The sequence below is a fragment of the Pleuronectes platessa genome, chromosome 8 (genome assembly GCF_947347685.1).
Source record: "Pleuronectes platessa chromosome 8, fPlePla1.1, whole genome shotgun sequence".
NCBI lineage: Eukaryota > Metazoa > Chordata > Actinopteri > Pleuronectiformes > Pleuronectidae > Pleuronectes > Pleuronectes platessa.
This window is the reverse complement of record NC_070633.1, coordinates 23,448,381-23,472,817: the sequence shown is the minus strand read 5'-3', so window position 1 is coordinate 23,472,817 and position 24,437 is coordinate 23,448,381. Positions and strand designations below refer to the sequence as shown.

The 24,437-nt window shown below is 41.4% G+C and overlaps 1 protein-coding gene across 1 annotated transcript in view; it reads left to right on the top strand.

Annotated features, from left to right (window-relative positions):
- The window catches only part of slit3 (slit homolog 3 (Drosophila)), a 220,166-nt gene that overhangs the window by 173,770 nt on the left and 21,959 nt on the right, over nt 1–24,437 (top strand). Inside the window, exons 16-28 of the mRNA XM_053429489.1 lie at nt 2,260–2,334; nt 3,814–3,957; nt 5,278–5,421; nt 7,471–7,634; nt 10,669–10,801; nt 12,248–12,316; nt 12,458–12,529; nt 14,624–14,695; nt 17,108–17,179; nt 17,267–17,349; nt 17,451–17,531; nt 17,849–17,973; nt 21,004–21,101. Of these exons, the coding sequence (XP_053285464.1) occupies nt 2,260–2,334; nt 3,814–3,957; nt 5,278–5,421; nt 7,471–7,634; nt 10,669–10,801; nt 12,248–12,316; nt 12,458–12,529; nt 14,624–14,695; nt 17,108–17,179; nt 17,267–17,349; nt 17,451–17,531; nt 17,849–17,973; nt 21,004–21,101 (1,332 nt within the window). The remainder of the gene's footprint in view (nt 1–2,259; nt 2,335–3,813; nt 3,958–5,277; nt 5,422–7,470; nt 7,635–10,668; nt 10,802–12,247; nt 12,317–12,457; nt 12,530–14,623; nt 14,696–17,107; nt 17,180–17,266; nt 17,350–17,450; nt 17,532–17,848; nt 17,974–21,003; nt 21,102–24,437) is intronic.

Genomic DNA, 24,437 nt, shown 5'->3' with positions numbered 1-24,437 from the left:
CATACATTCACATGCATATACGACAAGACATGATGGAATATCAGTTTCAAAGATGTTTTTCACTTTCTCAGCCAAATGAAAACACAAAAACATAAGCATGTGGGTTCACATTCTTGCAGACTTACACAAACACCCTCCACAATACATGCCAATATAGCTGTCTCTCTCTTCTTGCCTCATTCTGTGCACTACCATGAATGTCACTCTTCATTTTAGCTCCCAGAGCAAAATGCCTCTCAACAGTCTTTTCCATCTCCCTCCGAGTCCCAAAGGAACCATCATGATGTCTGGCAAAGGGTCTCACACTAGAATACTGAACAGTCCCATGGATCATTTATTTCATTGCTGACAAATAGAAAGGGAGAAACAAAAAAAAGTGTGAGGAGGTTAAAAAGTCAGTGTGTAAGCTGAAAAACGACTTGTTTAGAGCAAGAATCAAATGATAAGTCAAACAAGAGAAAAATTATCTGAAATATATGTGCATATATATATAATTGACCTATCTCACGATGTTAAAGAAAACTCCCTCTGCATAAAAATGTTATGGGTTCTTTCCTGACCCATTCCACATCCTTCTGCCAAGTTTCCTGGTAATCCGTCCAGTAGCTTTTACTGAATCTTGCTTAAAAAACAAACAAACAGGGATGAGAACATAACTGGGCAGAGGTGAAAATCGCTCCCAAGTTGCCACATCAAAACTTGAGAGCAAAAAGTGGTTCTCGAAACTGCGTCTGGAGACAGAAGAGTGTTTAGCGAAGCCCCATTTTACTCTCAGCACCTGGACAGAATATTCAACAAGCTAATATATCCACACAGAAAATGGGAATCCAGCCAGAAGCAAAGTTTTGCCCTAATAACTCTGAATCACAAGCAGCTTTAGAATGTGGGTGAAGGATGGAGAGCGTCTGCTGCTGCTGTCACTGTGGTGCTAATGGAGAGCGTCACTGCAGAATAGGAGAGCACTGCAGCAGATGCAGGGCGTTTGGCATCGTATTAATTATGGAGGTTAGTTGTGTAATGGTGAACTCAACCATGGGTGCCACTAATAATGTCAGTATTACACACACCATTAGGCCCAGATTCTTCCGTCCCTTCGTCTCTTTGCTCCGGTTTCTCTCTCATAAAATTTGAATCTTCCCATTTCCCCCGTTCTTTTCTCTCCATCCATTCCCAGGGTGCCTCACGTCAAAAAATATAAGCCTCGTCCTTTATGGTTGGTTGGAGGGCACATCAGAGTTTCTTCCATTTTCAACACCCTCTCACTTTCGGTTTCTCTTGCCTTTTCCCCGAGAACATAACCCACCACAGGGTTGTCGAATGGCACAAACACAAACACACACACACAAGCTGCCCTGTAACCTGCCTTATCAGGGGAAATCAGGGGAGGTTATGACCGAGCTGAAGGTTTATATATATTTTGTATGGTTTATTTCTCTGCTCTGTCTATCAGGCTGTCTGTTTTCTTTGTGATTATTTCCACTAGCCATGAAAATCCTTGACATCAGCCTTGAATGTGTTCAATAGGCATGAAAGAATCAGTCTTAAGAGAGTTATTTGCACTCGATAAAAAGCTCATGTGCATTCGGAGTGGATGTTGAGAGTCCTGGTTCACAAGGTAAAGAGAAGTGTTTAATCTTCACTATCTCATCTTCGAAATCTATGCAAACTTCAGCACAACAGTGAAGGTATTATCATTTTCCTGCCGTCATCCCCGATCCAACTTTTCAATGTTTTTTTTTTACTTGGCTTCATCCAGGTTGATCCATCTCTTGAGTTTGTCAGTATCTCATTAGAAAGTGCCCCCTCCGGCTGATCTTTAACTTTCTGTCCTCAATTTCTCTTGCTCTACCTCGTTTAACCAACACATTCAAACAAACACAATAACACACACACACACACCGAGCCTCCTTTTAGCAACACAATTTTAGTACAAATTACCTCAATAAAGCAGATGTCTAGCTTTCTATCTCTTAAACCGTTTCCTCCTGGCTCAGGGCACTATGGGTATTGATGACCACATAGAAAAGATTTCTCTCTTCCCTTCTCTTCTCCCAACAGTCACTAAAGGCCTCTTAACCTTCACACGGTCATTCCTCCCTGACGTGCAGCCTCCCTCTATCTTGTGTTTGTGTGTGTGTGTACATGTTCATTTGTGTTTGTGTGTGTATATGTGTGTGTGAGTGTGTGTGTTCACTCGAAGCAGTTGGGTTCATGAAAGAATAAATGTCTAACTCGCTCCCTCTATCTTTCTCTCTGTAGGCGGTTAAACGACAATGAGATTGCCGTCCTGGAGACTGCGGGGACATTTAAGAAGCTGCCTAACTTGAAGAAGATGTACGTATAAACATCTATCTCTGTGTGCGTACGTGCATCTCTGTGTGTGTATGTGTGTGTGTGTGTGTGTGTGTGTGAATACATAAGCACTTCTCATTTCAGTACTCTGCAGTTAGGACCTGGGTTGGATGTTTGCTTTTGCATGTATGTGTCCCTGCTTCCAGCCTTTGAAAATAATGATGCATGTTTCCTGGTCACTTCTTAGTGAATATTATTGATATTCACTCTCTTTTAGTCTGTTTCTTTTTTTGTATATAGCGTAAAAAAGGCTTTGCAATTATAAAATGACAGATGAACAGAAGGACAAATTTGGATTGAATAATAAGGAATGCATGAAAAACCAGAAGTGAAGAGGAAGAGAAAAGGATTGAAAGAAATGTGATAGAGGAAATGCATTGGAAGGTTGAAGAGGAGGGAGCAAGGTTGAAGAAGATATTAAGCACATGGGGAAAAAACATGCAAAGAAGAGAGAAGTGAAAATGAGAGAGACATATGCGAGAGGAAGAGGAAGAGGAGTCACAGAAGGGAGAACGTGAGAGAGTGAGAGAAGGGTGGGTCTGAGGTATGGAGGAGGGGAATATTGAATGGAAATAGAAGTTGGGCCTTCGCTGCAGATTTACAGTCATTGCTTATCCTACTTCACGTGTGTGTTTGTGTGCGTGTGTATGTGCGTGTGTGCATGTGTGCGTCAGACTGAGATAGAGAAAGACAGACCAGAGAGCAGCAGTTGATTTATTGGAGAGGAAATTGCTAACCATCTAGCAGTGTCACTGACGATATAGATTGTCTCACACTCATTTCCATTTTGCTCTTTCTCAATTCCTTCCCTCCCTTCCTCACCTCCTCTCCTCCCATCACCTCTCTCTTATCCTTCCTGTTTCTTAGTTTGTCTGCATTGTTATTTATTTAATTGTTAATTTAACTCTTTACTCTTTCTTCATCAGCTTTTTGTTCCTCCCATCTCCTCTTCCCTCCTCCCATCTCCTCTCAGCCAAAGCTGATAAGAAAACGCACAAAACCACCTATGAATGAAGCTGCAGTAGTCTTGATAGCTATCATCTCCAGTTATTGTCTCTGTGGCCAAATGCTTTTTTCATTTTCATTTTTCTCATTGTCTCTGCAAGGAAGAGAGATAGTGATCGTCTTCAGTTGTCTGTGGCCACTTGTCTCATTTACTTTTGTGTCGTGCATGTACGTTTGGGTGTATGTGTGAGTGTTTGTGCTTTGTGTTTTATAGTAATGGCTGTTATCAGTACATCTATTGTGCAAAACGAGGACATTAAGATGAAAGAGAGAAAATGATAACATGTATTAGTTGAATGGCTGTGACTGATTACTTTAGGAAAGTGGGAATGTTGTGTTTGCATATGTGGTTGTGTTTTCTCTCTGCAATGGCGATCCTGGATTTAATCAAGACAAACACAAAAAACCTAAATGTGAAAATCAGCTCAATCTGTCATTTCTTTGTCTATCCTGCAGCAACCTGAGCAACAACAAGTTGAGGGACATCCGTGAGGGTGCGTTCGATGGGGCGGGCGGAGTTCTGGAGCTGCTCCTGACAGGAAACAAGCTGACTGGACTGCAGGGTCGCATGTTCAGGGGCCTCATTGGCCTGAAAACTCTGTAAGTTGTTAACAACAGTGCATGTGATTGCAGTTGTATATGTGGGTAGATTAAAAAATAAAATACATCATATATAACATTTGAATAACGTGTTTGTACAACATCAAAGTATTTTTTTTATTTCTACAACATCTGGTTAAGTTGCTCTGATTTTTCCTTCAAAATGGCCACCGGGTCATCGTTGGTCATCACTAGCGCTGTTACTTGTGTTTCCATCGGACTTGTGTTGAACTTCATTACCTTGTTTCCGCCACAAACTGAAGAGAAATGGGCGGGATTGTCTGCTCGTATACCCTGAAATAAGGGCTAATGACAGCATATTGTTATTCCTCTCATTTAGATGCCCGCCATAAATAGGCTGGTGTCCAATTAGGAGCTACAGGATAGTGCACAGAACCCCGAGCCGGTGTTGTCTGTGTATGCTCAGTAATGACTAGCTAATGCTATCCTGTATATATCTATGCAGCCTAATGACTCTCTAATGGTATCATGGCTGTCTCTGTATTATGTTAAGAGGCTCCCTGCTCCAGTAATAGCCTTGCTAACTAGGTTAGCCCATCCCAGAGATCGCTAATACTAACTAACTCAGTTAGCCTGGTCCCGAATGACTGAATGTCAAAGCTAATGTCATATTACAGAGTCTGTCGCGTTTGTCTTGTGGGGACTGGTTTGAATTTAGCTCTAGTTTCTGTTTTATCTTTCGTCCATGTCATTATCATTTATGTTCTTTCATACTCTTTGTCTCTTTTTATCAACATGAATTATGTAAATTCTGTAGTTTTTTTATTCAGATACTTCGTACACTACGACCGCCTGTCGAAAAAAACTACCTCGGGTTAAAAAATATAGTCAAATCTATTCTTGGTTCATCAGTTTAATTTTGAAGCTTTTTTAAACTTTGTGCAACAATATTTATACTTTAAAATGTTAAAGATTCAGTGTGTAGGATTTAGCTGTCAGGGATCTATTAGCAGAAACTGTTTTCTTTACCCTAGATTGGGCCTTTTATATGTAAATACTTTATATTCACATCAGAAATAGGTCCTCTCTATGGATGCAGCCATGTTTTTGACAGTAGCCCAAACTGGACAAACTAAACACCTTTCGAGTTTAATGCAATTGAAGTTACCACAGGTTCTCTCATGTTTGGAAGGAGAGTGTGAAGTGACTGGTATTCAACTGCAATATGCAACTTCACCACTAGATGTCACTAAACTCTACACACTGAACCTTTAATTAGATAATTTTAAGATAAAGTATATGTGTAAAAAATGTTGGATTCACCCTCATTTACTAAACATTTTGTGTTTTTGTTTGCAGAATGTTGAGGAGCAACCAGATCAGCTGCATCGACAACAGCACGTTTACAGGTCTGAGCTCAGTGCGGCTCCTGTCGCTGTACGACAACAGGATCTCCAGCATCGCCCCGGGAGCCTTCTCCACCCTACACTCCCTGTCCACCATGTAAGTCGCATCCCTCGACCGTCCGTAATCTTCATATGTTTGAATATTTCAGTTTTGTTTATTTCAATCCCATTATTATTCTTAACTCTTAGCGTGTTTCCCCCGAACCATTTTCTATCACTTTATCCTCTCTGTCTTCTTCTTGTTTGATCTCCCTCTCTCCTGTGGTTGTGAGTTTGGTATTTGTGTGAGGATGTTGATTATTGAGAAATACCATGAAGTAAAGTCATGACCACCTTTAACCTGCAACACAACATTACTGTGAGGAAGCAGAGAGAATGAGGCAAAGAAGCGAGAGGACTGTTTTCTATTTTTTCAACTTTCTAACCCCGTGAAGGCTGTAAATAATATATAACCATGTCAATAAAACATTACAGGGTCTTATATGTTTCTCCAAAGGCAAACAGAGACATACCAAGTTTAAAAAAAAAGTCTCCTCACATCCTCTCTACCCTCTTTCTTTCCTCCATGCTTCCCTCCCTTGTTCTTTCTCTCCGCTGCTGTGTACCTGTCATCTTCGATTCCAGTTTCTTCTCGGGTCTTTTGGGAGGAGAGGTGGCAGAGGAGAGAGAGAGAGAGAGAGAGGGAGAATAGGGACAGCAGAGGTGGAGAATGGATGGAAGCTCATTTAACATAAACTCAAACTGCTCAGTGGAGCTGCTGGTGATTATCACCGCACAAATGGAGAGATATTATATTTCCCTCCACTCCGTCATTTGTCACCATTCATATTTTTCAACATTAGTTTTTCATTGGCTTTGTTGCAACATTGTATTTGGTATGCAACACCTGCCGGCAGTTTGGCATGAAAGAAAGATGAAAGTTTGTCTTTATTTCTACACCCTCTGGTTTTAACTCTTCCTTTGTTCATTTCCTTATCTTTCCCCTGGTTTCTTTTGTCTTCTTTCACACTCACTCTCTTCCTCTTTCACTCTTACACTATATAATATCTGCCTCCATTTTTAGTGCATCGTTTCCCTATAGAGTTTGTCCATTTAATTAAAAGATTAACACTCTGCAAAGGAAGGAAGGGATTTAGCTTAGGTCTGGTAGCCACGCAGCGAGGTCAGTTCATTACAAGGAAATGAGGAAATAACTCGTCGCTATCTGTAACAGCACACCATTAATACTCGAGCACAAACAGCAGCATTCAGGTTTATTAGTTGAGCAGGAGACAGGATCTGAGGTAATGTGGCACTTGCAACTGCACAGAATAGAAGTTTTTCCGGTTGATATTATTTTTGTTATAATTTATAATTAATCTTTGTCAATTGTACCAGAAAATGAGTGGATGAGAGCTGCGTTAAGGTGCCACCACCTTCCTAGTGTGTGCTGCAGATGCTACGTTCACTGTATTCAGTTCAAATGTGGCTCGGCATAAATATTACATGAGCGGTTTTATAAAAGCAACAAAATGCAATGAGAGATCAAATGAGATGAGAAATGAGAGCTCAAAAATGAATACAAATGGACAGATGACCTTTCCTTTCCTTTTCTTCCTCTTTTACATTTGTCACTCGGCAGCTTTCAAACTTTGCAAAGTGAATCAAAATAACCGATAACCTTTCCTCTTTGCCTCTCTTTTGTTCCCGTTCTCTCTCGTCCTCCTCCGTCTTTGTCTTCCATCTATATTTGTTCTTATTCACATGAATAACTCAAAAAACAACAGTTTACCTCATGGCTTCCAGTCTACACAATACAGTACAAATGATAATAAAAAAGTAGCTAATGTTCTTTCTCTTTAGCTCTGGGCCCTCTTTCTGTTGTCAGCACTTCTTTGAAAGCCTCAGTCTTATCATTGGTCCTTCCTGTAAATGTGTAGTTAGTGAAGATTGTTCAGATTGAAGGTTCCTGCTTCCTGCACATAATTCATAGAAAAAGATTTATTTTATGCTATGATTCATTTATTATATTGCAAATTAATTTGATTGTAGAGGGAAAAAAAGGAGGTACTCTAGATTCAACTGTGCAGCAACAAAGCATCCAGTGCTGCTGTCCATTCCTTATGTCCTTCTGTCTCTGTCTTACTGTCCCTGTGTTTTTCCATAGCAACCTCCTGTCCAACCCGTACGTGTGTGACTGTCACCTGTCCTGGCTCGGTCAGTGGCTGAAGAAGACCCGGGTGGTCAGTGGAAACCCTCGCTGTCAGAGACCAGCCTTCCTGAAGGAGATCCCCATCCAGGACGTGGCGAACCCTGACTTCACATGTGACGGTGAGCCCCTCGTTCTGTCCCTTAGAACAGAACAATAGTTTTTTGGCTTTAATTCCATGAAAACTATTTGAAATATCAGGGCTTAGACATAATCCACAAATTAACAACAGACGTGATGTGGCTGTAAGCCCCATATGAATTTGAAATGACACTGGATTTTCAGGAAGTCACAAAGGTGACAGCCCCGAAACAAATGACGTGTCAGTCCGCAGCCATGTGTCCTCCTCAGATAAGAGCATGAGCCGAGGGATTGAAAGGTAAATTAAATGTCTTTGTATCATGTTTACTCATCCTAATAACTGAGCCCTTTCTCCACTTTTTAAAGAAAGATGGTAAAGTCCAATATACAGTGACTCAGAGAAAGTCCATTGTGCAGCACATAGCTCTGAAGGAGTCTACTGCAGTGTCGGTTAGAGAACAGAAGGTCAGGAGAGAAACTCTGTTCCATGTTCCATCTACACGATTACATAATGTTTTCTTCCCCCGAGCAAGTTGTAATGAGTGTGTTGAGGCAAGGCCCCAATTTCTAAATCTCCCAAAAGAGACAAAAGGAAAATCGATTGTTCACAGAGGGACTGTAGTGACATCACAGTGGAATCGTGTGACAGCCCCTCAGGTACTTCATGTCTTTTGGTTTGTTCTGGACTGAAGTCAAAACAGTTTGGATTCTTGTCTCTGTGCAACAAACTGTCCAGATACTCGTTCCAAAAACGTCCACTATGGGATGTGTTTAGTCAGCAGATATTCACACACGGTCAGCCGGGTATCGTGAGGACAGAACGATCAGTAACCACTGGCAAGCAGCAGCAGTGGATGACATCAGCCTGTGGTTTTAACAGTGACGTTGCTTTTACCAAGGCGATGTCTGCCTATAGCTACTTAGGCCCTCGGCTTTGACGCCATAAGCAAAGTGTGGTCTGGCTGTCCCGTCTGTTACATCTTTCTTTCTTCCCCTTTTCCCCCCTTTTTTTTCTGTCTTTATGGCTTCACACTTCAAACTCGCCCGCTCTCTGTATCGGGTTCTGCGTCTCTCTCTCTCCCTCCTGAGTTTCTCTGCATTCATTACACTTTTCTAATTTCCTGTAGCTGCGCTGCGACCATTTACTGAAAATGAGTTTGGAAAGTAGTTAGCTGGGTTGGCTCAAGAGCGGAAACTCTAAGATTGTATCAGAGCTCAATATTTATTGTTGTATCACACACACACACACACAAACACACACTACCTTCAAACTCACTCAGCTGCACACACATGACTTTGAAATGGTTAAGACTGGTATTTACATGAACTTACAACCATATCATATTCATATACAATGTACACAGAAATGCTCTAAAAACTACTATCATTAAACGCAGGTTATATATCCATTCTTTGACATAGACAAAGGATTGATTGACTGACACCAGAAAGGAGCAGCGTCCCCTCTTGGCGATGCTGACATGACCATAATCTGAAATTGATTCTCAAAAGAACAAAAGCACAGACCCACACACTTGTATAGAGCCCAGGTCCCCATGTCCGGTCTATTTAAAGTTGACTATGATGGCTGTTGAGTTGTCCAGAGGCAGCCAAAGGGAAAGGTAAAGTTAATTGAATTTGTGAGGAGATATTTAGCACAGATTTAGATGTTAGTTCAATTAGCCAACTGTAGAGTGAGTCCGCCCACGGCTCCACATCCCAGTGGACTCGCTGCACAGCTCCACACTTTAGATAAAACATGTTCTCGTGAGCACTCCGCTCCACACTGGGAAACCTGAGCTCCCATTTATTAGATATTTTGACATGAGCACAATTAGAAAACTACAAAGAGAATAAGAAAATGGCCATAAGGACAGAAGGAGATTGCTATTTAACAAACGGAATGTGCAGCGAACTCTGCTGCACAATGTGCACATACACCTACACTCACATGTAAGGATGTGGCAGCGTATTGGCACAGAGGCAAAAACAGCAAAATATGAGCACACATGAGCAAATAAATGTTTTTTTCTCTTTCCTGTTTCCCTTTCTTTCACACACACACCGACTCGGATTGCAGTTGTGTTGTTTTTGGCTTTGTGTCCACTCTTCATTATCCCTCATTATGGTTTTAACTCAACGTGTTTCACATTTGGGACCGCATTTCAACTATTTACAAAAGGCAGGGCTAGATTAAAGCTGTGTGTGTGTGTGTGAGTTTCTCTGTCAGTCAAGAAAATTGAAGCAGTTTCAGGCCAAGAACAACGTTCCAGACTCTGATCCGTCTTATCTCGTAGTGCTGGAATGATTACGATCATTCACGGGGGTTTCGTGCGTGCCGTGTGTCGGTGGGTGTGTGTGTGACACATAGTTGCATAGTCTAAACAGATTCATAAAGATGAAACGAAACAGAATTAGCATTTACAAATTGCCGGTTCTTTAATCTTGAATGAAGAAGTCGTAAAAAGGTTAAATGTTCAGATAAGTCTGAAGTCATGTTTTATACAGAACAAATGAGATATTATTTTTAACTGAAGGAATTTTACATCTTTGTATGAAATCAATGCAGTTAGATTAACGACTGTTGCGTGTTGCAACTTTTTATTTTGTGCCCGTATTTACATGAGTGGTCAAAGTCCATCCTTTCAACCTCTGTTCAGTATTCATCCAGAGTCATCTAAAGGGTTTTAATATCAGCCTACTACGACCTGCCTGCAGGTCCTGAGCCAGATGTTGAAGCACAAGTGCAGCTGATTTAATGGCCTCTACTCATTTGATATGGATTATAAATTACTCATGGACGGAGCTTAGGCTGGAATTAACTCTAGTTTTTATAACTTTCTATCGTTTCCTTTATCTCTTCTTTGCTCTCTCCTTTTTTTGCCCTTGCCTCTCCCAACCTCTATCTTTCTTTCTGTCTGTTTTATTTCCTTCCCCCTTTCTCCTCGGTCTGTTGCCCCTTTTTCTCTGTGTCATCTCTGTCCGCTTTTAAGTCTCCATCCTTTTCTTGATCCCTCTCTTCCTTCTCTTTTGTCTCTCTCTAATATCCCTCTCTCCATGACTCTCTCTCTCCAGGTGCTGAGGATAATGGTTGTCTTCCTACGTCTGGCTGTCCTGACGCCTGCACGTGCTCAGACGCCGTGGTGCGCTGCAGCAACAGAGGGCTGCACTCTCTGCCCAAGGGCATTCCCAAGGACACCACGGAGCTGTGAGTCACGCATGCATGCGCGCGCACACAGACACACACACAAACACACACACACACACAGAACAAACTCAAATGCAAGGATCTGTACTTGTTCAAATATACAGCAAACATCTTAATGCACATAAGCAACACCAGGTATTTTGTCCCAAACTACATGCAACGTCACAACCACACACACAAAGTCTCAAACACACACACATCACACAAATCCCACGTTGCTGCAGTGCAATATTGATGCAGCAGTTTGCCCTATGCAGCTTCAGGATCTAACAAAGCATTAGGTGAATAAACAAACACACACACACACAGACCCACATACACACACACACACAAAAACTCTCTCTATATATTCCTGTGGCTTAATTGGTTTATACCTGCAGTGTACTCGCTGCAGGTGTTTGTGTGTATTATTTGTTTGTTTAGATGTTGATGTCATGAATCTATGAGTCACAACAGATATCTAAAATATATTTACAGTAAATATAGAACATGCAGTCGATTATTGTCTCATGTAGTATTACTAAGAAAAGAGTAAGGAAGAAATTATATTTCCCTCCAGCCGAGGGCGACACCAGAAACTGTCCTTGGGTTTTTTCCTAAAAGAAATTCTTGAAAATACTTTGACATTACAATGTTGGAAAAGTACAAAATCTCTCTAAAGTAGCTACAGTCCACTATTTACACTTTTTAAAAGCTTTCCCAATAATTGTAATCATGTATTCGCCTTCTGATTTCCCAGTTTATTTCAACGTTTTGTCCTTGTCTTTAATTTTAAGACTAAAAAATCTCTGTTTTGAAGAAAGATGCCTATAATGCTACATGTAATGCAGGATTATAAAAGCGTAAGAGATGAGAGTTTGAGATGTGTGAAATTTCGAAAAGTGTAGGAAGAGAATCTCTGTTAGAAAATGTGAATTATTACTCACACCCGCACAGAAAGGCCTCTAGCTATGAAATAGGCCTGCTCTGTGGGGTCAATAGCAGTGATTAGGTATTGATCAAACTGGAGAAGATGCTCCATCATACTGTCCACATGACCTACTTATGACCTGAGAGAGTGAGGAGCACAGACCAGTGGATCATAAAATGTGTGTGTGTGCATGAGTGTGGAGTTTGATGAGTTGCTTCTCACATCCTAAACGTATCTTGAATTTGCGGAGGTTGGAAAACAGAATGTGTTTAAGGCTTCTACAGAAGAATCTCTACACCAGTGTATGAGCAAACACATGATGACATCAGTGTGAAAAACATGAGAAGAAACATTTACTTTACTAAAAAATGATTTATTGAGATGTTGTGTTCCTCCATTCTTTCATTACTTCGTCTTAAGGTAGATACCAAAATGTAAAAAATATGTGTGTGAGTATTTGCCTGAGTGTGTGTGTGCGTGTGTCTGTGTGTGTGTGCAATACATCCCACATTAACTATGCACCTTTTTCCTTGCAGTTACCTGGAGGGTAATATGCTGACATCTGTGCCCAAGGAGCTGGCATCCCTGAAGCAGCTGTCACTGGTGTATGTACTGCTCACGTAACCTTGAAAAGAAAACACACACTAAAGTGTTGTGCAGACAGTTTAAAGACCTCATCATGTGTATATGCACCATGAACGGCACGTTTGTGTTTGTATGTTTACGACATGTTTGTATCTACGCAGGGACCTGAGCAACAACAGCATCAGCACACTGGCCCAGTTTACCTTCAGCAATATGACGCAGCTAGCCACACTGTGAGTTACCACACACTCCGCCCATGATCCAATGTCATATCAAAGTTGTGTTTGTTTGCAAGTGTTAGGGTTAAACACCTGTAGAAATAAGCGTTTACTTATCTTAACGGATGTTTTCTTATAGCTTTTCCACCTCTGTCCTCCAAATGTCTCTGCACTATCTTCTGCTTGTGTCTTCCTCTTGTATCATCCTCTTCCTTCATCTCTTTCATAATATGCATCACTTCATCACTCACTCAGGTTTCAACCACGTTTAATTTGAAAAACATCACTGTTGTTACCATTGCGACTGCCGTACCCTCTACTCAGGAGTTTTTCAAGCACCTAAAATTGAGAAGTTTAGAAACTGTTGGGACCCCTTTTATTTTGAAAACTCCGTCAAGGCTCAACTACCGGTGGTGAAGGCAAAACGCTGATGACACCCTCAGTCCGTCAAAAAAAACAAATTCCTCATCTCACTTTTTGCCATCGTTGTTTATGGTTGGTAGTATTTTCTGTAGCTAAGCAACAATCTGCTTCCCATGCCCCAGTGTGTGTGAGAATCAGAGTGTGTGTATCTGACCCCGAGCCCGTCGAGACCCGATGGGTTGGGCCGTGTTCAGACAAAAACTTTGAAACAATATTTGGGTTGGGTTCAGTCACATTGGCTTGGCTTCCTACTTCCTTTTTTACTTTAATCGGTGAAAACATCATGTTCAGAAAACAAAAACCAGAAAGCCGGTCAGGGCTGGTCAGGTTCAGAGAGAAAAGTCAAAGTGAGATGTATTGAGATTTACAAGTTTGTGTGGATCAGGATTATTACTGATACTGAGCTGAAATGCTGTTTTAAAAGGAAAACATATTGGTTCGGAGGTTGCCTCAGTGACCCTGCTGAATTAAAATGTACTTTCATTCTGTCTTACATTCACATTCATTCACTTTAGTTTGTGTCTCTCTTTTTGCTTATTTTTTTTGTGTATTACATGTTTTTTACATCATCTGGCTGTTGTGTGTCCAGGGAAGGTTGACTGAGCCCATTCGCTCTTATCCAGCGACTCCTTGTTTCATATTTCCTACAGTTGCACTAATTCACACCCGGGAGCTGCCCAGTGCAACCACAGAGTTCTACTGTTAGCCCCCAGATAACATCGCTGGAACGCTCTCTGTGTCGAACGCTTTGCTCAAGTGTACATTGCCAAGAGTTCACATGGTGGAGGTGGAGGAGAATGTTTCACTTTCCACATTGGTTTTTACAGCCTTTTAGTTAATCTGTGGATTTGCTGGCTCTGGGGATTGTTGCTCTAACGTTTAACAACCAGTTGTTAACACAAAGTTTGACGTCTTAAAGATCTAAAAGATTTTCCGTGTTTCCTCTGAGACACTTTGACGCCTCTCGATAATCAGTAGGTGTGATTATGTTGAACGTCATTAGACGAAAGCTGCTGAGAATCAACGTTGTCTTAAAGATACTTATCAGGTTTAAACCCTAAACTGTTTGTAAAGATAGACGACAGGAGGGTTCCCCAAAACTGAAGGACCTGGTAGTGGGTTCCAGTACAGGTCATAAACACCACCTCCTCCATGTAAGTGGATGGGACGTGAACTGGATCATTATCAGGATCCATGCTAGATTATATTAAGATAATTATCCTGGAAAATTTGACCATGAGTGGAATCCTGGCCTTAAAGGTTTTTCCCCTTTTTTCAATTTATTCCTGAACTTATTTTTGGTCCATTGACAGTTTTTAAAGAAGAAAACATACCTGTGCTGTGGGAGTTTGACATTTCAAACGCGTCTAATTCGTTTTTTTCACCTTTGCCTAATTTTTCCACTTCATTAAACATGCGCCCCCTTGTTAATTATCCATGTCTCCACATACACAGGCTACAGGTTCTGAGTTTCTGTAAAACCAAATCTGCTGCTTCACCTCTCATGTCTTCCTTCCTCTTTGTCCCTTTTATTCTCTATGTTTGTTTATATCTATTCAGGGAATTGTCTAGAATATAATTAATGAATGTAACATGAATATGTACAAGAGAAGCAACATGTTTACAAACAACATCCTGAGTTACAAACTGAGTCTCCTGACCTTGCTCATGTCCTCTCTCTTTCAGCATCCTGAGCTATAACCAGATTCGCTGCATCCCGGTCCATGCCTTCGACGGCCTCAAGTCACTTCGCCTGCTGTGAGTAGCAAGTTTCATCTTCAAGTGCTGCAGTGGATTGAATATTCAACACTCCCTGTTGCTAGTTATAGTGCTGAGTTAAATTAAAGTTTAATCGCCCCCCCGGTGTCAGGCCACGTTGAAGAGCCGGTCGCAAAATGAGAAGCCGCCGCCCGATCATTTGTTGTTTCAGGGTTCTGAAGGAGATAAAAGTGACAATCTCTCATCTCCTCTTTAATGCTCCCTCTGTGTCTGCATGCTGTGCTCCATCTCCCCCCCCCCCCCCCCACACACACACACACACACTCTGCCCCTTCACTCTGTGTCTCCTTCTCTCTCCTCCATCCATCCTCTCCTCCTTTTCTCTCTCTCCGCCCAATGTTGTGTTTGATGAATCGACCTTCAGCCTCTGTGTCCTCAGTCATCCATCTGGTTGTCCACCCTCTGTCTCTCTAACCCCCGCACACTGCGGCCATCCACACACACACACACACACACACACACACACACACACACACACACACACAAACACACACACACACTAACACACAGGCACATACATACAGAGATAGATATAAAAGTAGGTAAACACACATTAACATGAAAATAGTATAAGCACAGAAAAAAACTTGCAACTTAAATGCTCATGGACAGAATTTACTTTTCACTCTAATACAAGCAACAAGTAGAATTTTAAATGCTGTGTTATCACTGTTTATTCAACAGGGATTTTTTTCTTGATTAGATGAAATTATAGTTGAAATAATTTCTGGTTCGTTCACTTAAAGGCTACAAGAAAAACCTGTTTTCTCAAACTACAGCTACTACTTTTAAATATCACATTTCTATGACAGAAACTTTCGGCTGAAAGCTCATGAACATGAAAACATGAACTAACTCAGAGGAATCTGATTCCTGAGCCTCGTGTTCATCTCTGTGGACATTTCCTCCACCTCGATTTGTTCAGACAGAAAAAGTCGGCTTTGTTTCTGGCCTTTTCTCCACGTATTGACTTTATCTTTCACCAGACCTCCACCTTGCTGAAGTTTAGTGATCGCTTCTTTAAAAAAATTCTTCCCTCCTTCCTTCCTTTCATTTTAGTTGATGTTGCCGTGGGGACTGATCCCTCTCTGCCCCCGCATAGCAACTGGTTGCCAAGCAGCCATCACTGTCACTTCCTCATTACCCACAACCCCCTCTGGGCCAGCAGTGTGCGGGGGCTGTTAGACCAACGTACATAGATGCAGGGAACACACACAAAGATGCACACAAACATGTTAAGACATTAAGCACACATACGAGCACAAAGTTGTACAAAAGATATCAGACACATACAAATATTTGCACATTACACACGAACATGAACACACTGATTTACACGTGCGCACACAAACACACACATACACACATGCACATACACTTTTTCAATAGTGGCGGTTTGATAGCTGAGCTGTCCCCTGCCACAGCCCTGTGCTCTAATGGAATGTGAACTTATATCCAGCAGGCAACACACTTAAATTGTGAGACTCAAAGGACACACACACACACACACACACAGTCTGCAGTCCATGAGCCCTTGGAGACAAAAGTTCTGAACACACGAACACACATCTAAGCATACGAACATGTACATGAAAACCCCAAAGGCACAAAACAAAAATACACATCCTCACACTGATACACATCACAGCCTGCAGTTTGTCCATGTGGTTTTTTTATACACACAAACACACACGATAACACACACACCACTCTCTGCTACAGGACCATATGAGACAGCTAATATTCCATTCAGAGACCAGGATGAGCTTTATTGCCCAACAATGAAAATAAGCTTTCTGTTTATTTTGTGTTATTCTTTCATAAATAATGTATTTTTTTTCCATTATAAAAGGGGATGATGGTGTGTCTGCAGCTGAGGAACCACAAATAATTTAAATAATTTAGCAGGCGGCAAGTCAGAGTCGGACCAGTTGTATTATTTAGCTGGAAGTCGGGTATTAGACCGCGGGGCCGTCAGTTTCATTTAAGTCTAATATGACGGATGCGATGCTGAAAATATTCATTGTTTGATTTGAAAACTGTGAATTGTTATCTGTGGACATGATGTTAACACAGCTTCAATGTTTTGATCTAAATATAAAACAGTTAATATCAGCAGCTGTGTCACAATAAGTCGAGTAGTAGTAAAAAAGCATTATCCAGAAGTGAAGAAGATGAGGAGGGTTGAAGAACCATTCTGGGATGAATTCAAAAGTCAGTTGTGCGGTTTCACGTTATTTTCCTGGTTGCAACCAAGTAAATGCTTGAACAAATTAATTAATCACACAATAGAGTAAGTCACACAATAAACAAAAGTCAAAAGCGAGCTCTTGAATATTTAACAAGGTGGAAATTTAGTTTAATATCCATGTTAACTCTCCTCTCCTCCAGGACTCTCCATGGCAATGACCTCTCAACTATCCCAGAAGGAGCTTTCAACCACCTCACCGCTCTGTCCCACCTGTAAGTACGACCCCCATATGTCCGCTTTTGTGTTTGTATGCAAGTGTCGTGGATTGTCCAGTAAATTGTGTGTTTGTGTGTGTTCAGGGCTCTCGGTGCCAACCCCTTGTACTGTAACTGTGACCTGCGCTGGCTCTCCCAGTGGGTCAAGGCTGGTTTTAAAGAGCCTGGTAAGGAGAAGTCATCAAAATACCTCTAAGCAACATGTCACATAATAAAGAATAAGACAAATTGTCATGTATGTTTCTCAATACATTTTGCTTTTGCACAGGAATCGCTCGTTGTACTGGACCTCCTGACATGGCTGACAGGCTCCTGCTCACCACACCACTCAACAGATTTCAGTGTAAAGGTAAATAAGAGTAAATAGGATCAAACCAGAAGAACCTCACATCATCGCCTCTTCCTCTTCCTCATACAGGCCTGTGATAGAAAATCAAATTCCTTGTTCTCCTGAGCTCTCACTCTCCTTCCCCTGTGAGGCCTTCTCTCAGCACACACTCCATTAACTGAAGTCTGCAGCAGTGTGTTTAGTGCAGCATGAGTAAATATGTATGTCTTCTCCGCTGACACTCCTTCACTCCCTTTCTGCCGTCTTATCTTTATCCCTCCATTTCCCCGAGTTGTGGTCCTGCTCTCATCTGCCTCTGTTTGTGTTATCTCTCTCAGGCCCAGTAGACATCAGCCTGATGTCAAAGTGCGCCCCCTGCCTGGGGACGCCGTGCCAAAACAACGGTACCTGTGTCTCTGAGTCGACTGGAACCTACCACTGCACCTGTCCATTTGGATTCAAGGTGAGGGAAGAGGGAGCAGAGGGAGATACTTTTAAATAATACTGTAGTCAACTTGTTGTTCTTTTTAAACAGTACATCTCGAAAACACTAAATATTAGAGAGATCGGTGTGAAACTGCAAATTTGGCGATCAATAATTCCTTAAAATGTGCAACCTCGGAGCTGATTGGCAAACGCCTGACAATGTCAATGTTATGGGGCAGCAGATAAATCCAGGCCAAGACTCTTTCTTCTGTAACAGTCATACCAGATTCTTTTATCACACAAGTTGAACATTTCTCCACAAGAAACACAAACAGTGATACTTCTTGGAGGTGTTTTACGTCCAGACGACATTTTGGCTAACAGCTGCCTGCATATGAATACAGATACATTAAAAAGCAGGTAACCGATGTATTTCACTCTACTGTCCTCCTTGCTGTTACACACATTTTCATGGAGAGTGAAAATGTATTTGAGCAGATGTAAACGCAGGAGAAATCAGCGCTTTAACCCTGACGATGTTGCCGCCTCTTGTTCGCTTGTGGCTTTCACCTTCACCGTCGGCTCGCCAGACATTATCCAGTGGTTCATCAGTATTTTAAAGCTTCTGAATTATGGAATCAAACAGCCAAGGCAGAAGGGGAGAGAATGTAACTTATGCTAGAATTGGCTGCGTGTGTGAAAAGTATCCTTGATGGATAGCCGCGCTGCATAAGCCTGTGGCATTAGCAGTATTATCAGGCTTAGCTTTGGCCTCGCGTGCATAATGTACCTGTCGGTTCATCAATAGAGAAATGATGACTCCAGCTGGCTGCACTGGAGCTATCGACTGATCGAAAGACAAAGGGTGTGATACTTGTCCAGACTCCTCAGGGCTCCAGAGGGCCACCATGTTGGTCACACGTGTGAATAATGCAACTTAAATTGATATTGTAAAATGAAATATCTGAAAATAAATTGATATTTAATCGAATCTAAAATCAAATCTAAACCTTGTGAATTGGAAACAAATTAATTTTGGAAATCAGTGGCGATATCCAATCCTAGTTAGGAAATTACCAATATATATGGCAACTGTCAAGAAAAGGTATAATTGGTTTATTATTGCGGTGCCAAAAGACGAAGTGAGAGACTTTGGTTGCAACTAGATTATGTGCTGCTGGTGCATCGGTGCAAATATGCAAATCTTCTACTCAGAGGCTGACTTGCACTGTGTGTGTGTGTGTGTGTGTGTGTGTTTGTGGATTATATGTGAGCGTGTTTGTGTATCATCGATACACCCACCCGTTTGCTGTGGGTTCATGCCTCTGTGGGCGTTTTTGTGTTTGCTTGTGTGTGTGTGTGTGTTTTTGTGAGTGAGTATGTGTGTGTGTGTGTGCGTGTGCATGTGTACAAGCACTTTAAAGATACACTTGTGATCCCATGTGCACAGACACCTCACAACCTTTTACAGGAGGACAAAGCCTTCGTCTCGCTTTTAATTAAAACATCACTTGCCAAGGTCACAGACTAGGAAACAAGCACTCTGTGTGTGTGTGTGTGTGTGTGTGTGTGTGTGTGTGTGTGTGTGTGTGTGTGTGTGTGTGTGTGTGTGTGTGTGTGTGTGTGTGTGTGTGTGTGTGTGTGTGTGGTGTGTGTGTGCGTGCGTGTGTATATCTTTATGTATGTTTGTCTTTCTTCGACGGTGTCCACTGAGAAAACATTAATTAAAATGTGTTAGAGAAATCAAAGAAGGAGCAGCAGAGGACAAAAGAGAAAGGGGAGAAGGAGAAAAAGAGAGGGAAGACATAGGGGGTTCGAGGAAAGAGGTGGATGCATGAGGAAACAGAGAGCAATGTAGCTGGAAAGCTGATTGAGAGAAAGACGGAGAAAACAAATAGTGAGAAAGAAGAAGGTTGAAGGAAAAAAGTGAACGTAACAAAAGAGCCACGCAGTAGAAAAAGAGAAACGAGAGGATTAAGTAATGAAGATGGATGGAGAGAGAAAACAAGAGTAAACATCTGAGGCTCAGCCCAGATCAGAGGAAGTGTGTGTGTTGGTGGCCAAAGGTTTGGTGGTTGGAAATTAAAACAACAGCCTCAGGGTTCGATGTGGAGTGAGTGTGCTTGTGTCTGTGTGTGGGTGTGTGTGTGTCTGTGTCTGTGTGTGTGTGTGTGTGTGTCTGTGAGTGCGAGTGTGTGTCTCTGATTCCAAGTGAAAGCTGTTTATTCAGAAAACAGGTGTGTGTGGTTACAACAGTAATGAATCAAAGAAGTTGTCTGTGGCACACGTTCATGTGTGCCTGTAGAGTGTGTGTGTACATAATGTACATTTGTGATTGTTCGTAAAGGTCATTGTGTGTTTTTGTGAAAGAATGACAGAAACAGAAACAATCCTGTGAAATGAATTGATTGGTAAATTGCTGTTTGTTTTGTTTTTTTAGATTAATCAACCAGAATAGATTTATTCAACCCTCGATCTCTCTTCAGGCTATTTTCTCTCACCGCAGAAAACATATTCAAAGATCTGTGACCCAAAGCTGAAAGATTTTACTTTTAATTGCAATGGAAAAATAACAACCTCAGCTTCTCAACGTGTAAAACAATAATACACAATATTTGTCATCATATCATATTTACAGTTTATTTGAATATAATTTAACAGGAGGGAGCTCTGTCTTGGTTGAAAATATGAAATTATATACATAATTGTTGGTAAGATTCCTCATCAGCTTCTGAACCTAGAAGAAATGCTAACTGTATTCAGTGCCTGTGGTAGTGGGCGAGCTCTTTTACTCCTGCACCACCTGGTAAGACTTCTTTTCCATCATTAGCAAACGGCTTATTACTGCTGCTGCTTGCTGCACGTCCATGTTAAAGGTAATGAACACCATGAAGGGAGAGGAGAGTGTAATAGTGAGCCAGAGGGAGGAATCATCTCCCTCATCCATAACCTCAGCATCAGCGAGACTCCGTAAAAGACTGCTTTTTTTTTTTTTTTTAGTAAAAAGACAATCCCTGCCTTCACTCTTTAACGTCTTTCCATCCCCTTGTCTTCTCTTCTCCTCCAGGGTCCAAACTGTGAAATACCCATCAACGCCTGCATTAGTTTCCCCTGCTCGAACGGAGGAACCTGCCACATTCAGCCTGGCCAGGAAGACCACTTCAGGTACGACAATATATCAGTTCATAACTAGTGGTAAGGCTGCGGCTCAGGAGGTAGAGCGGGCCATCCACTAAACAGGGGTGCACGGGTTCGATCCCAGGCTCCTCCAGACAGCATTTTAAAGAATAGGTAAAGCGCTGTGTGTGTGAATGAGTTAATGTGGCTTGTTATGTTCAATGTTTGAGTGGTACGACCCGAAAAGTGCTTTTACTAATAGATCATTTAAAAAGTACATTTCCAACTTGTTCTGTTGTGCATTTTGGTTTCAAACACAGCAACAATTTGCCGTTTCCCCACAGACTAACTTTTTCTATTTGAAACCAGCAGCACAACCATTATTCAGTCTACATATTGCCTGTAGCTGGCTGAGAAGAATAGATCAAAACTAGGAGTCATTTCAAAGAAGTCCTTTGGGAATCCATCGAGGCTGTGGGTCAAATCTCATTGCCCTTTCTCCCCCGTCGCCCCTGTCTCTATTAGTGGCTGCGTTTTAAACAGCTTACCATGTATTCTCATCTGAAAGGTAAATTAACCTCACTCGGCCCCCAGAAATGTAGACGCCGTGATTAGAGCGGACAGTCTTGCTCCGCTGGACAATGCATTACCCAGCGATAAGAACTCGCTGTGACCTTATGATGTGTTTTCCTTCTTATGTGTGTTGCGGGGGGGGGGGGGGTTGGAGCTGTGGGGTTGGAGCTGTGGGGTTAGACAGGAAAAGAGGGAACATTTCAAAGGAGGAAACCCCCATCCGGGTTGCTCATTAAATCCCCGAGCCCTCTCTGACCCCCTCAACAGTTTAAAGAGGAAACTTTGAACTTCTGTCATTATTCACGTCAGTGGTTCTGCACACACTGTTTTCGTAAGCTACATGTGTTTTAATGTGTCATGTAAAGGTGATTCTGAGCTCTACCTGCATTTTGTTGTATGAGGGGTATTGAATTATTAGCCACAGAATAATTGGATGTATGAACAAAAAGCTCTGTGTGCATTGGGCTCAGCTACTGTGGCTTTCCTTCATTGAACCTTCTGTAACAAGAAGTGTAACTTTAAAGAAGAAATAATGACATGAATGTTAAATATATATATTCTTATTAGTATTATAAGAAAGTACTTAATTAGTAATACTAAATCTCTCACTGTTTTGAGTAAATAAAAAACTCAAGAGGTTTAAAACTTCTTGAGGTTTGGGGTTGTAAAATTGTGATATAGTGGATGTAATATGGACATGAGTCATAATCAGACTATGTTCTTTAACTTCTAAACAGGAATATGAATATTCTATTAGCAACTTATGTAAACTTCATAATCGAAAATTATTATTCAGAATAAGGTCAAATGTCAGGTAATTAGTGTCCATGTAGACTAAAGCCTTCACATGAGTTCAGAGGACATCAACAGATTCTGTGTACTCAAAGTGAGAGTTCACTGCATTGCTATATTTATCCAGGGAAAGTTTGCAGAACACACTCACTCCGCTGCAGGAAGTAGCTGCTTCACATTCACACGGTTTCACACGTTCACACCTGGGAGCTGCCCAACACAATCCCAGTGTTTGACTCCTGGCTTCGGAGCGGCTCCACCGGAGACGTGTGGGTCAAGAGCGTCTCAGTGGCAGTTGTTGAGTGAGTGGAGAGCAGAGCTTCTCTCATTTGCTTTCCTGCACTTTCCACCTATTCCCAGCTGATCCAGGATCTCAAACTTGTTTTTCACACCTCTAGGCTACTGTTGCATTCTGTGCAGAATCTGACAGCTTGAAAACACAGTGAATGCTTCATAGGTTTGTGAAAGGAACCTTGGCCTTGGCCTGAAATATTTATACAGTTAATTCCCCCGCACTGTGATCTGATGACTAATCCCTTTTGAACCGAGAAACTAAAACGAAGAGCGTCAAAATTAATTTGGAAACGAATGCCAAAAGACAAAATATAACTGGTGGAAGGCCACAGACCAAAGCAGTAAAAACCAGTTGTTTAGAAGTGCGAGAAATTAAAAACAGATTGCATGTCGCCAAGTATGACATTTTAATTTAATACACAAAGACATTTTATCTGTTAAATTAAACCCAACCACATTTAATACGCTATTTTACACCCATTACAAAAACTCTTTGAAGGCCAAGGAGGCAGCCTTGGTGGTGTTATTGCAAGATTATATAAAAATTCAGTGCACTTGTATTAACTGCTCATACTAGTACATGGATTTGTCTGTGGCTCATTTGATTGTGTCTGCCAGTGTCGTCAGCATCTCGTCAAAAAGTCCCTCTTTGTCTCAGCCTCATGAGGAACAGACACTTTGAATGAAATGAAAATGGTATTAGCAGTATCGTGAGCAGGTTTGTCTCTTGCTCCAGTCTTTGCCATTTGAACGGCTTTCATATGCGTCTGGCCTTTACCGTTCTACATGGAAATGCAATTACGAGTCTCTTTACCCTTTGCAGGTCTTCTCTTAATGTTAATAGTAACACAGGTAGATATTTGTGCCCTCAGAGAGACACGCAGGAAGCGAGGGACACCTATGCCCTTTGACATTTTACATGTTCTATAATCAGTAGGAGATATTCAATAAGTCCAATTAGCCCCAGTTCTTGGCAGAGACCCATTTGTCAAGCTCCACTTTAAATGTCAAAACTGGGCCGTGATTGGTGGAGCAGAGCTTTCTGACCCTGTCAGTGCTGCCAGGGCTCTTCTCATTTAGTTTTATTTCTCTTTTGTCCCTCATGAGAACACTTTGTCTTTGTCCCTCCTGTGCATTCCTTTTTCCTCTCTTTTCTTTCTTCACTTTTTTCCAGTAGCAGCCACAACCGTAGAAGAGATAATATTTATAACCTCTAAATTCAATGTAATGTTGATTGAGAGAAAAGTCCAGGCAGACTCAAAGTGCATCATAATTTCATTTAATTTGGTCAGAAAAGGGTAAATATTTATATTAAATATGTTTCCCCAGCTATTCAAGGGTTGGTCCGTACTGAGACAAAAATATGAAACAGGCATAACTTCTGTATCTGTCAGTAAAGATGGAAATCTCCTTGTGATGCAATTTTAATCTTCATATTCTGTTAATGTTATATTATTTCCCCTCCAGCTCTAAACTGTGTAAAACCATTTACTCTAATTTGTAAGAAGAAAACATCAAATGTAACATTAAAATGTAAAAAACTAATCAACAGCAAATCTAAACACGTCCTTCCACTAAGTTTCATGGAAATGTATTCGACCGTTTTTTCGTAATCTTACTCACAAATAAATAAATCAACCAACCAACTATCAAATGGCCCCATTACCTCCTTGCTGGATGTAAAATAGAGACTGGATCTTGGACTCAGACTCCAAAGGGATGCTC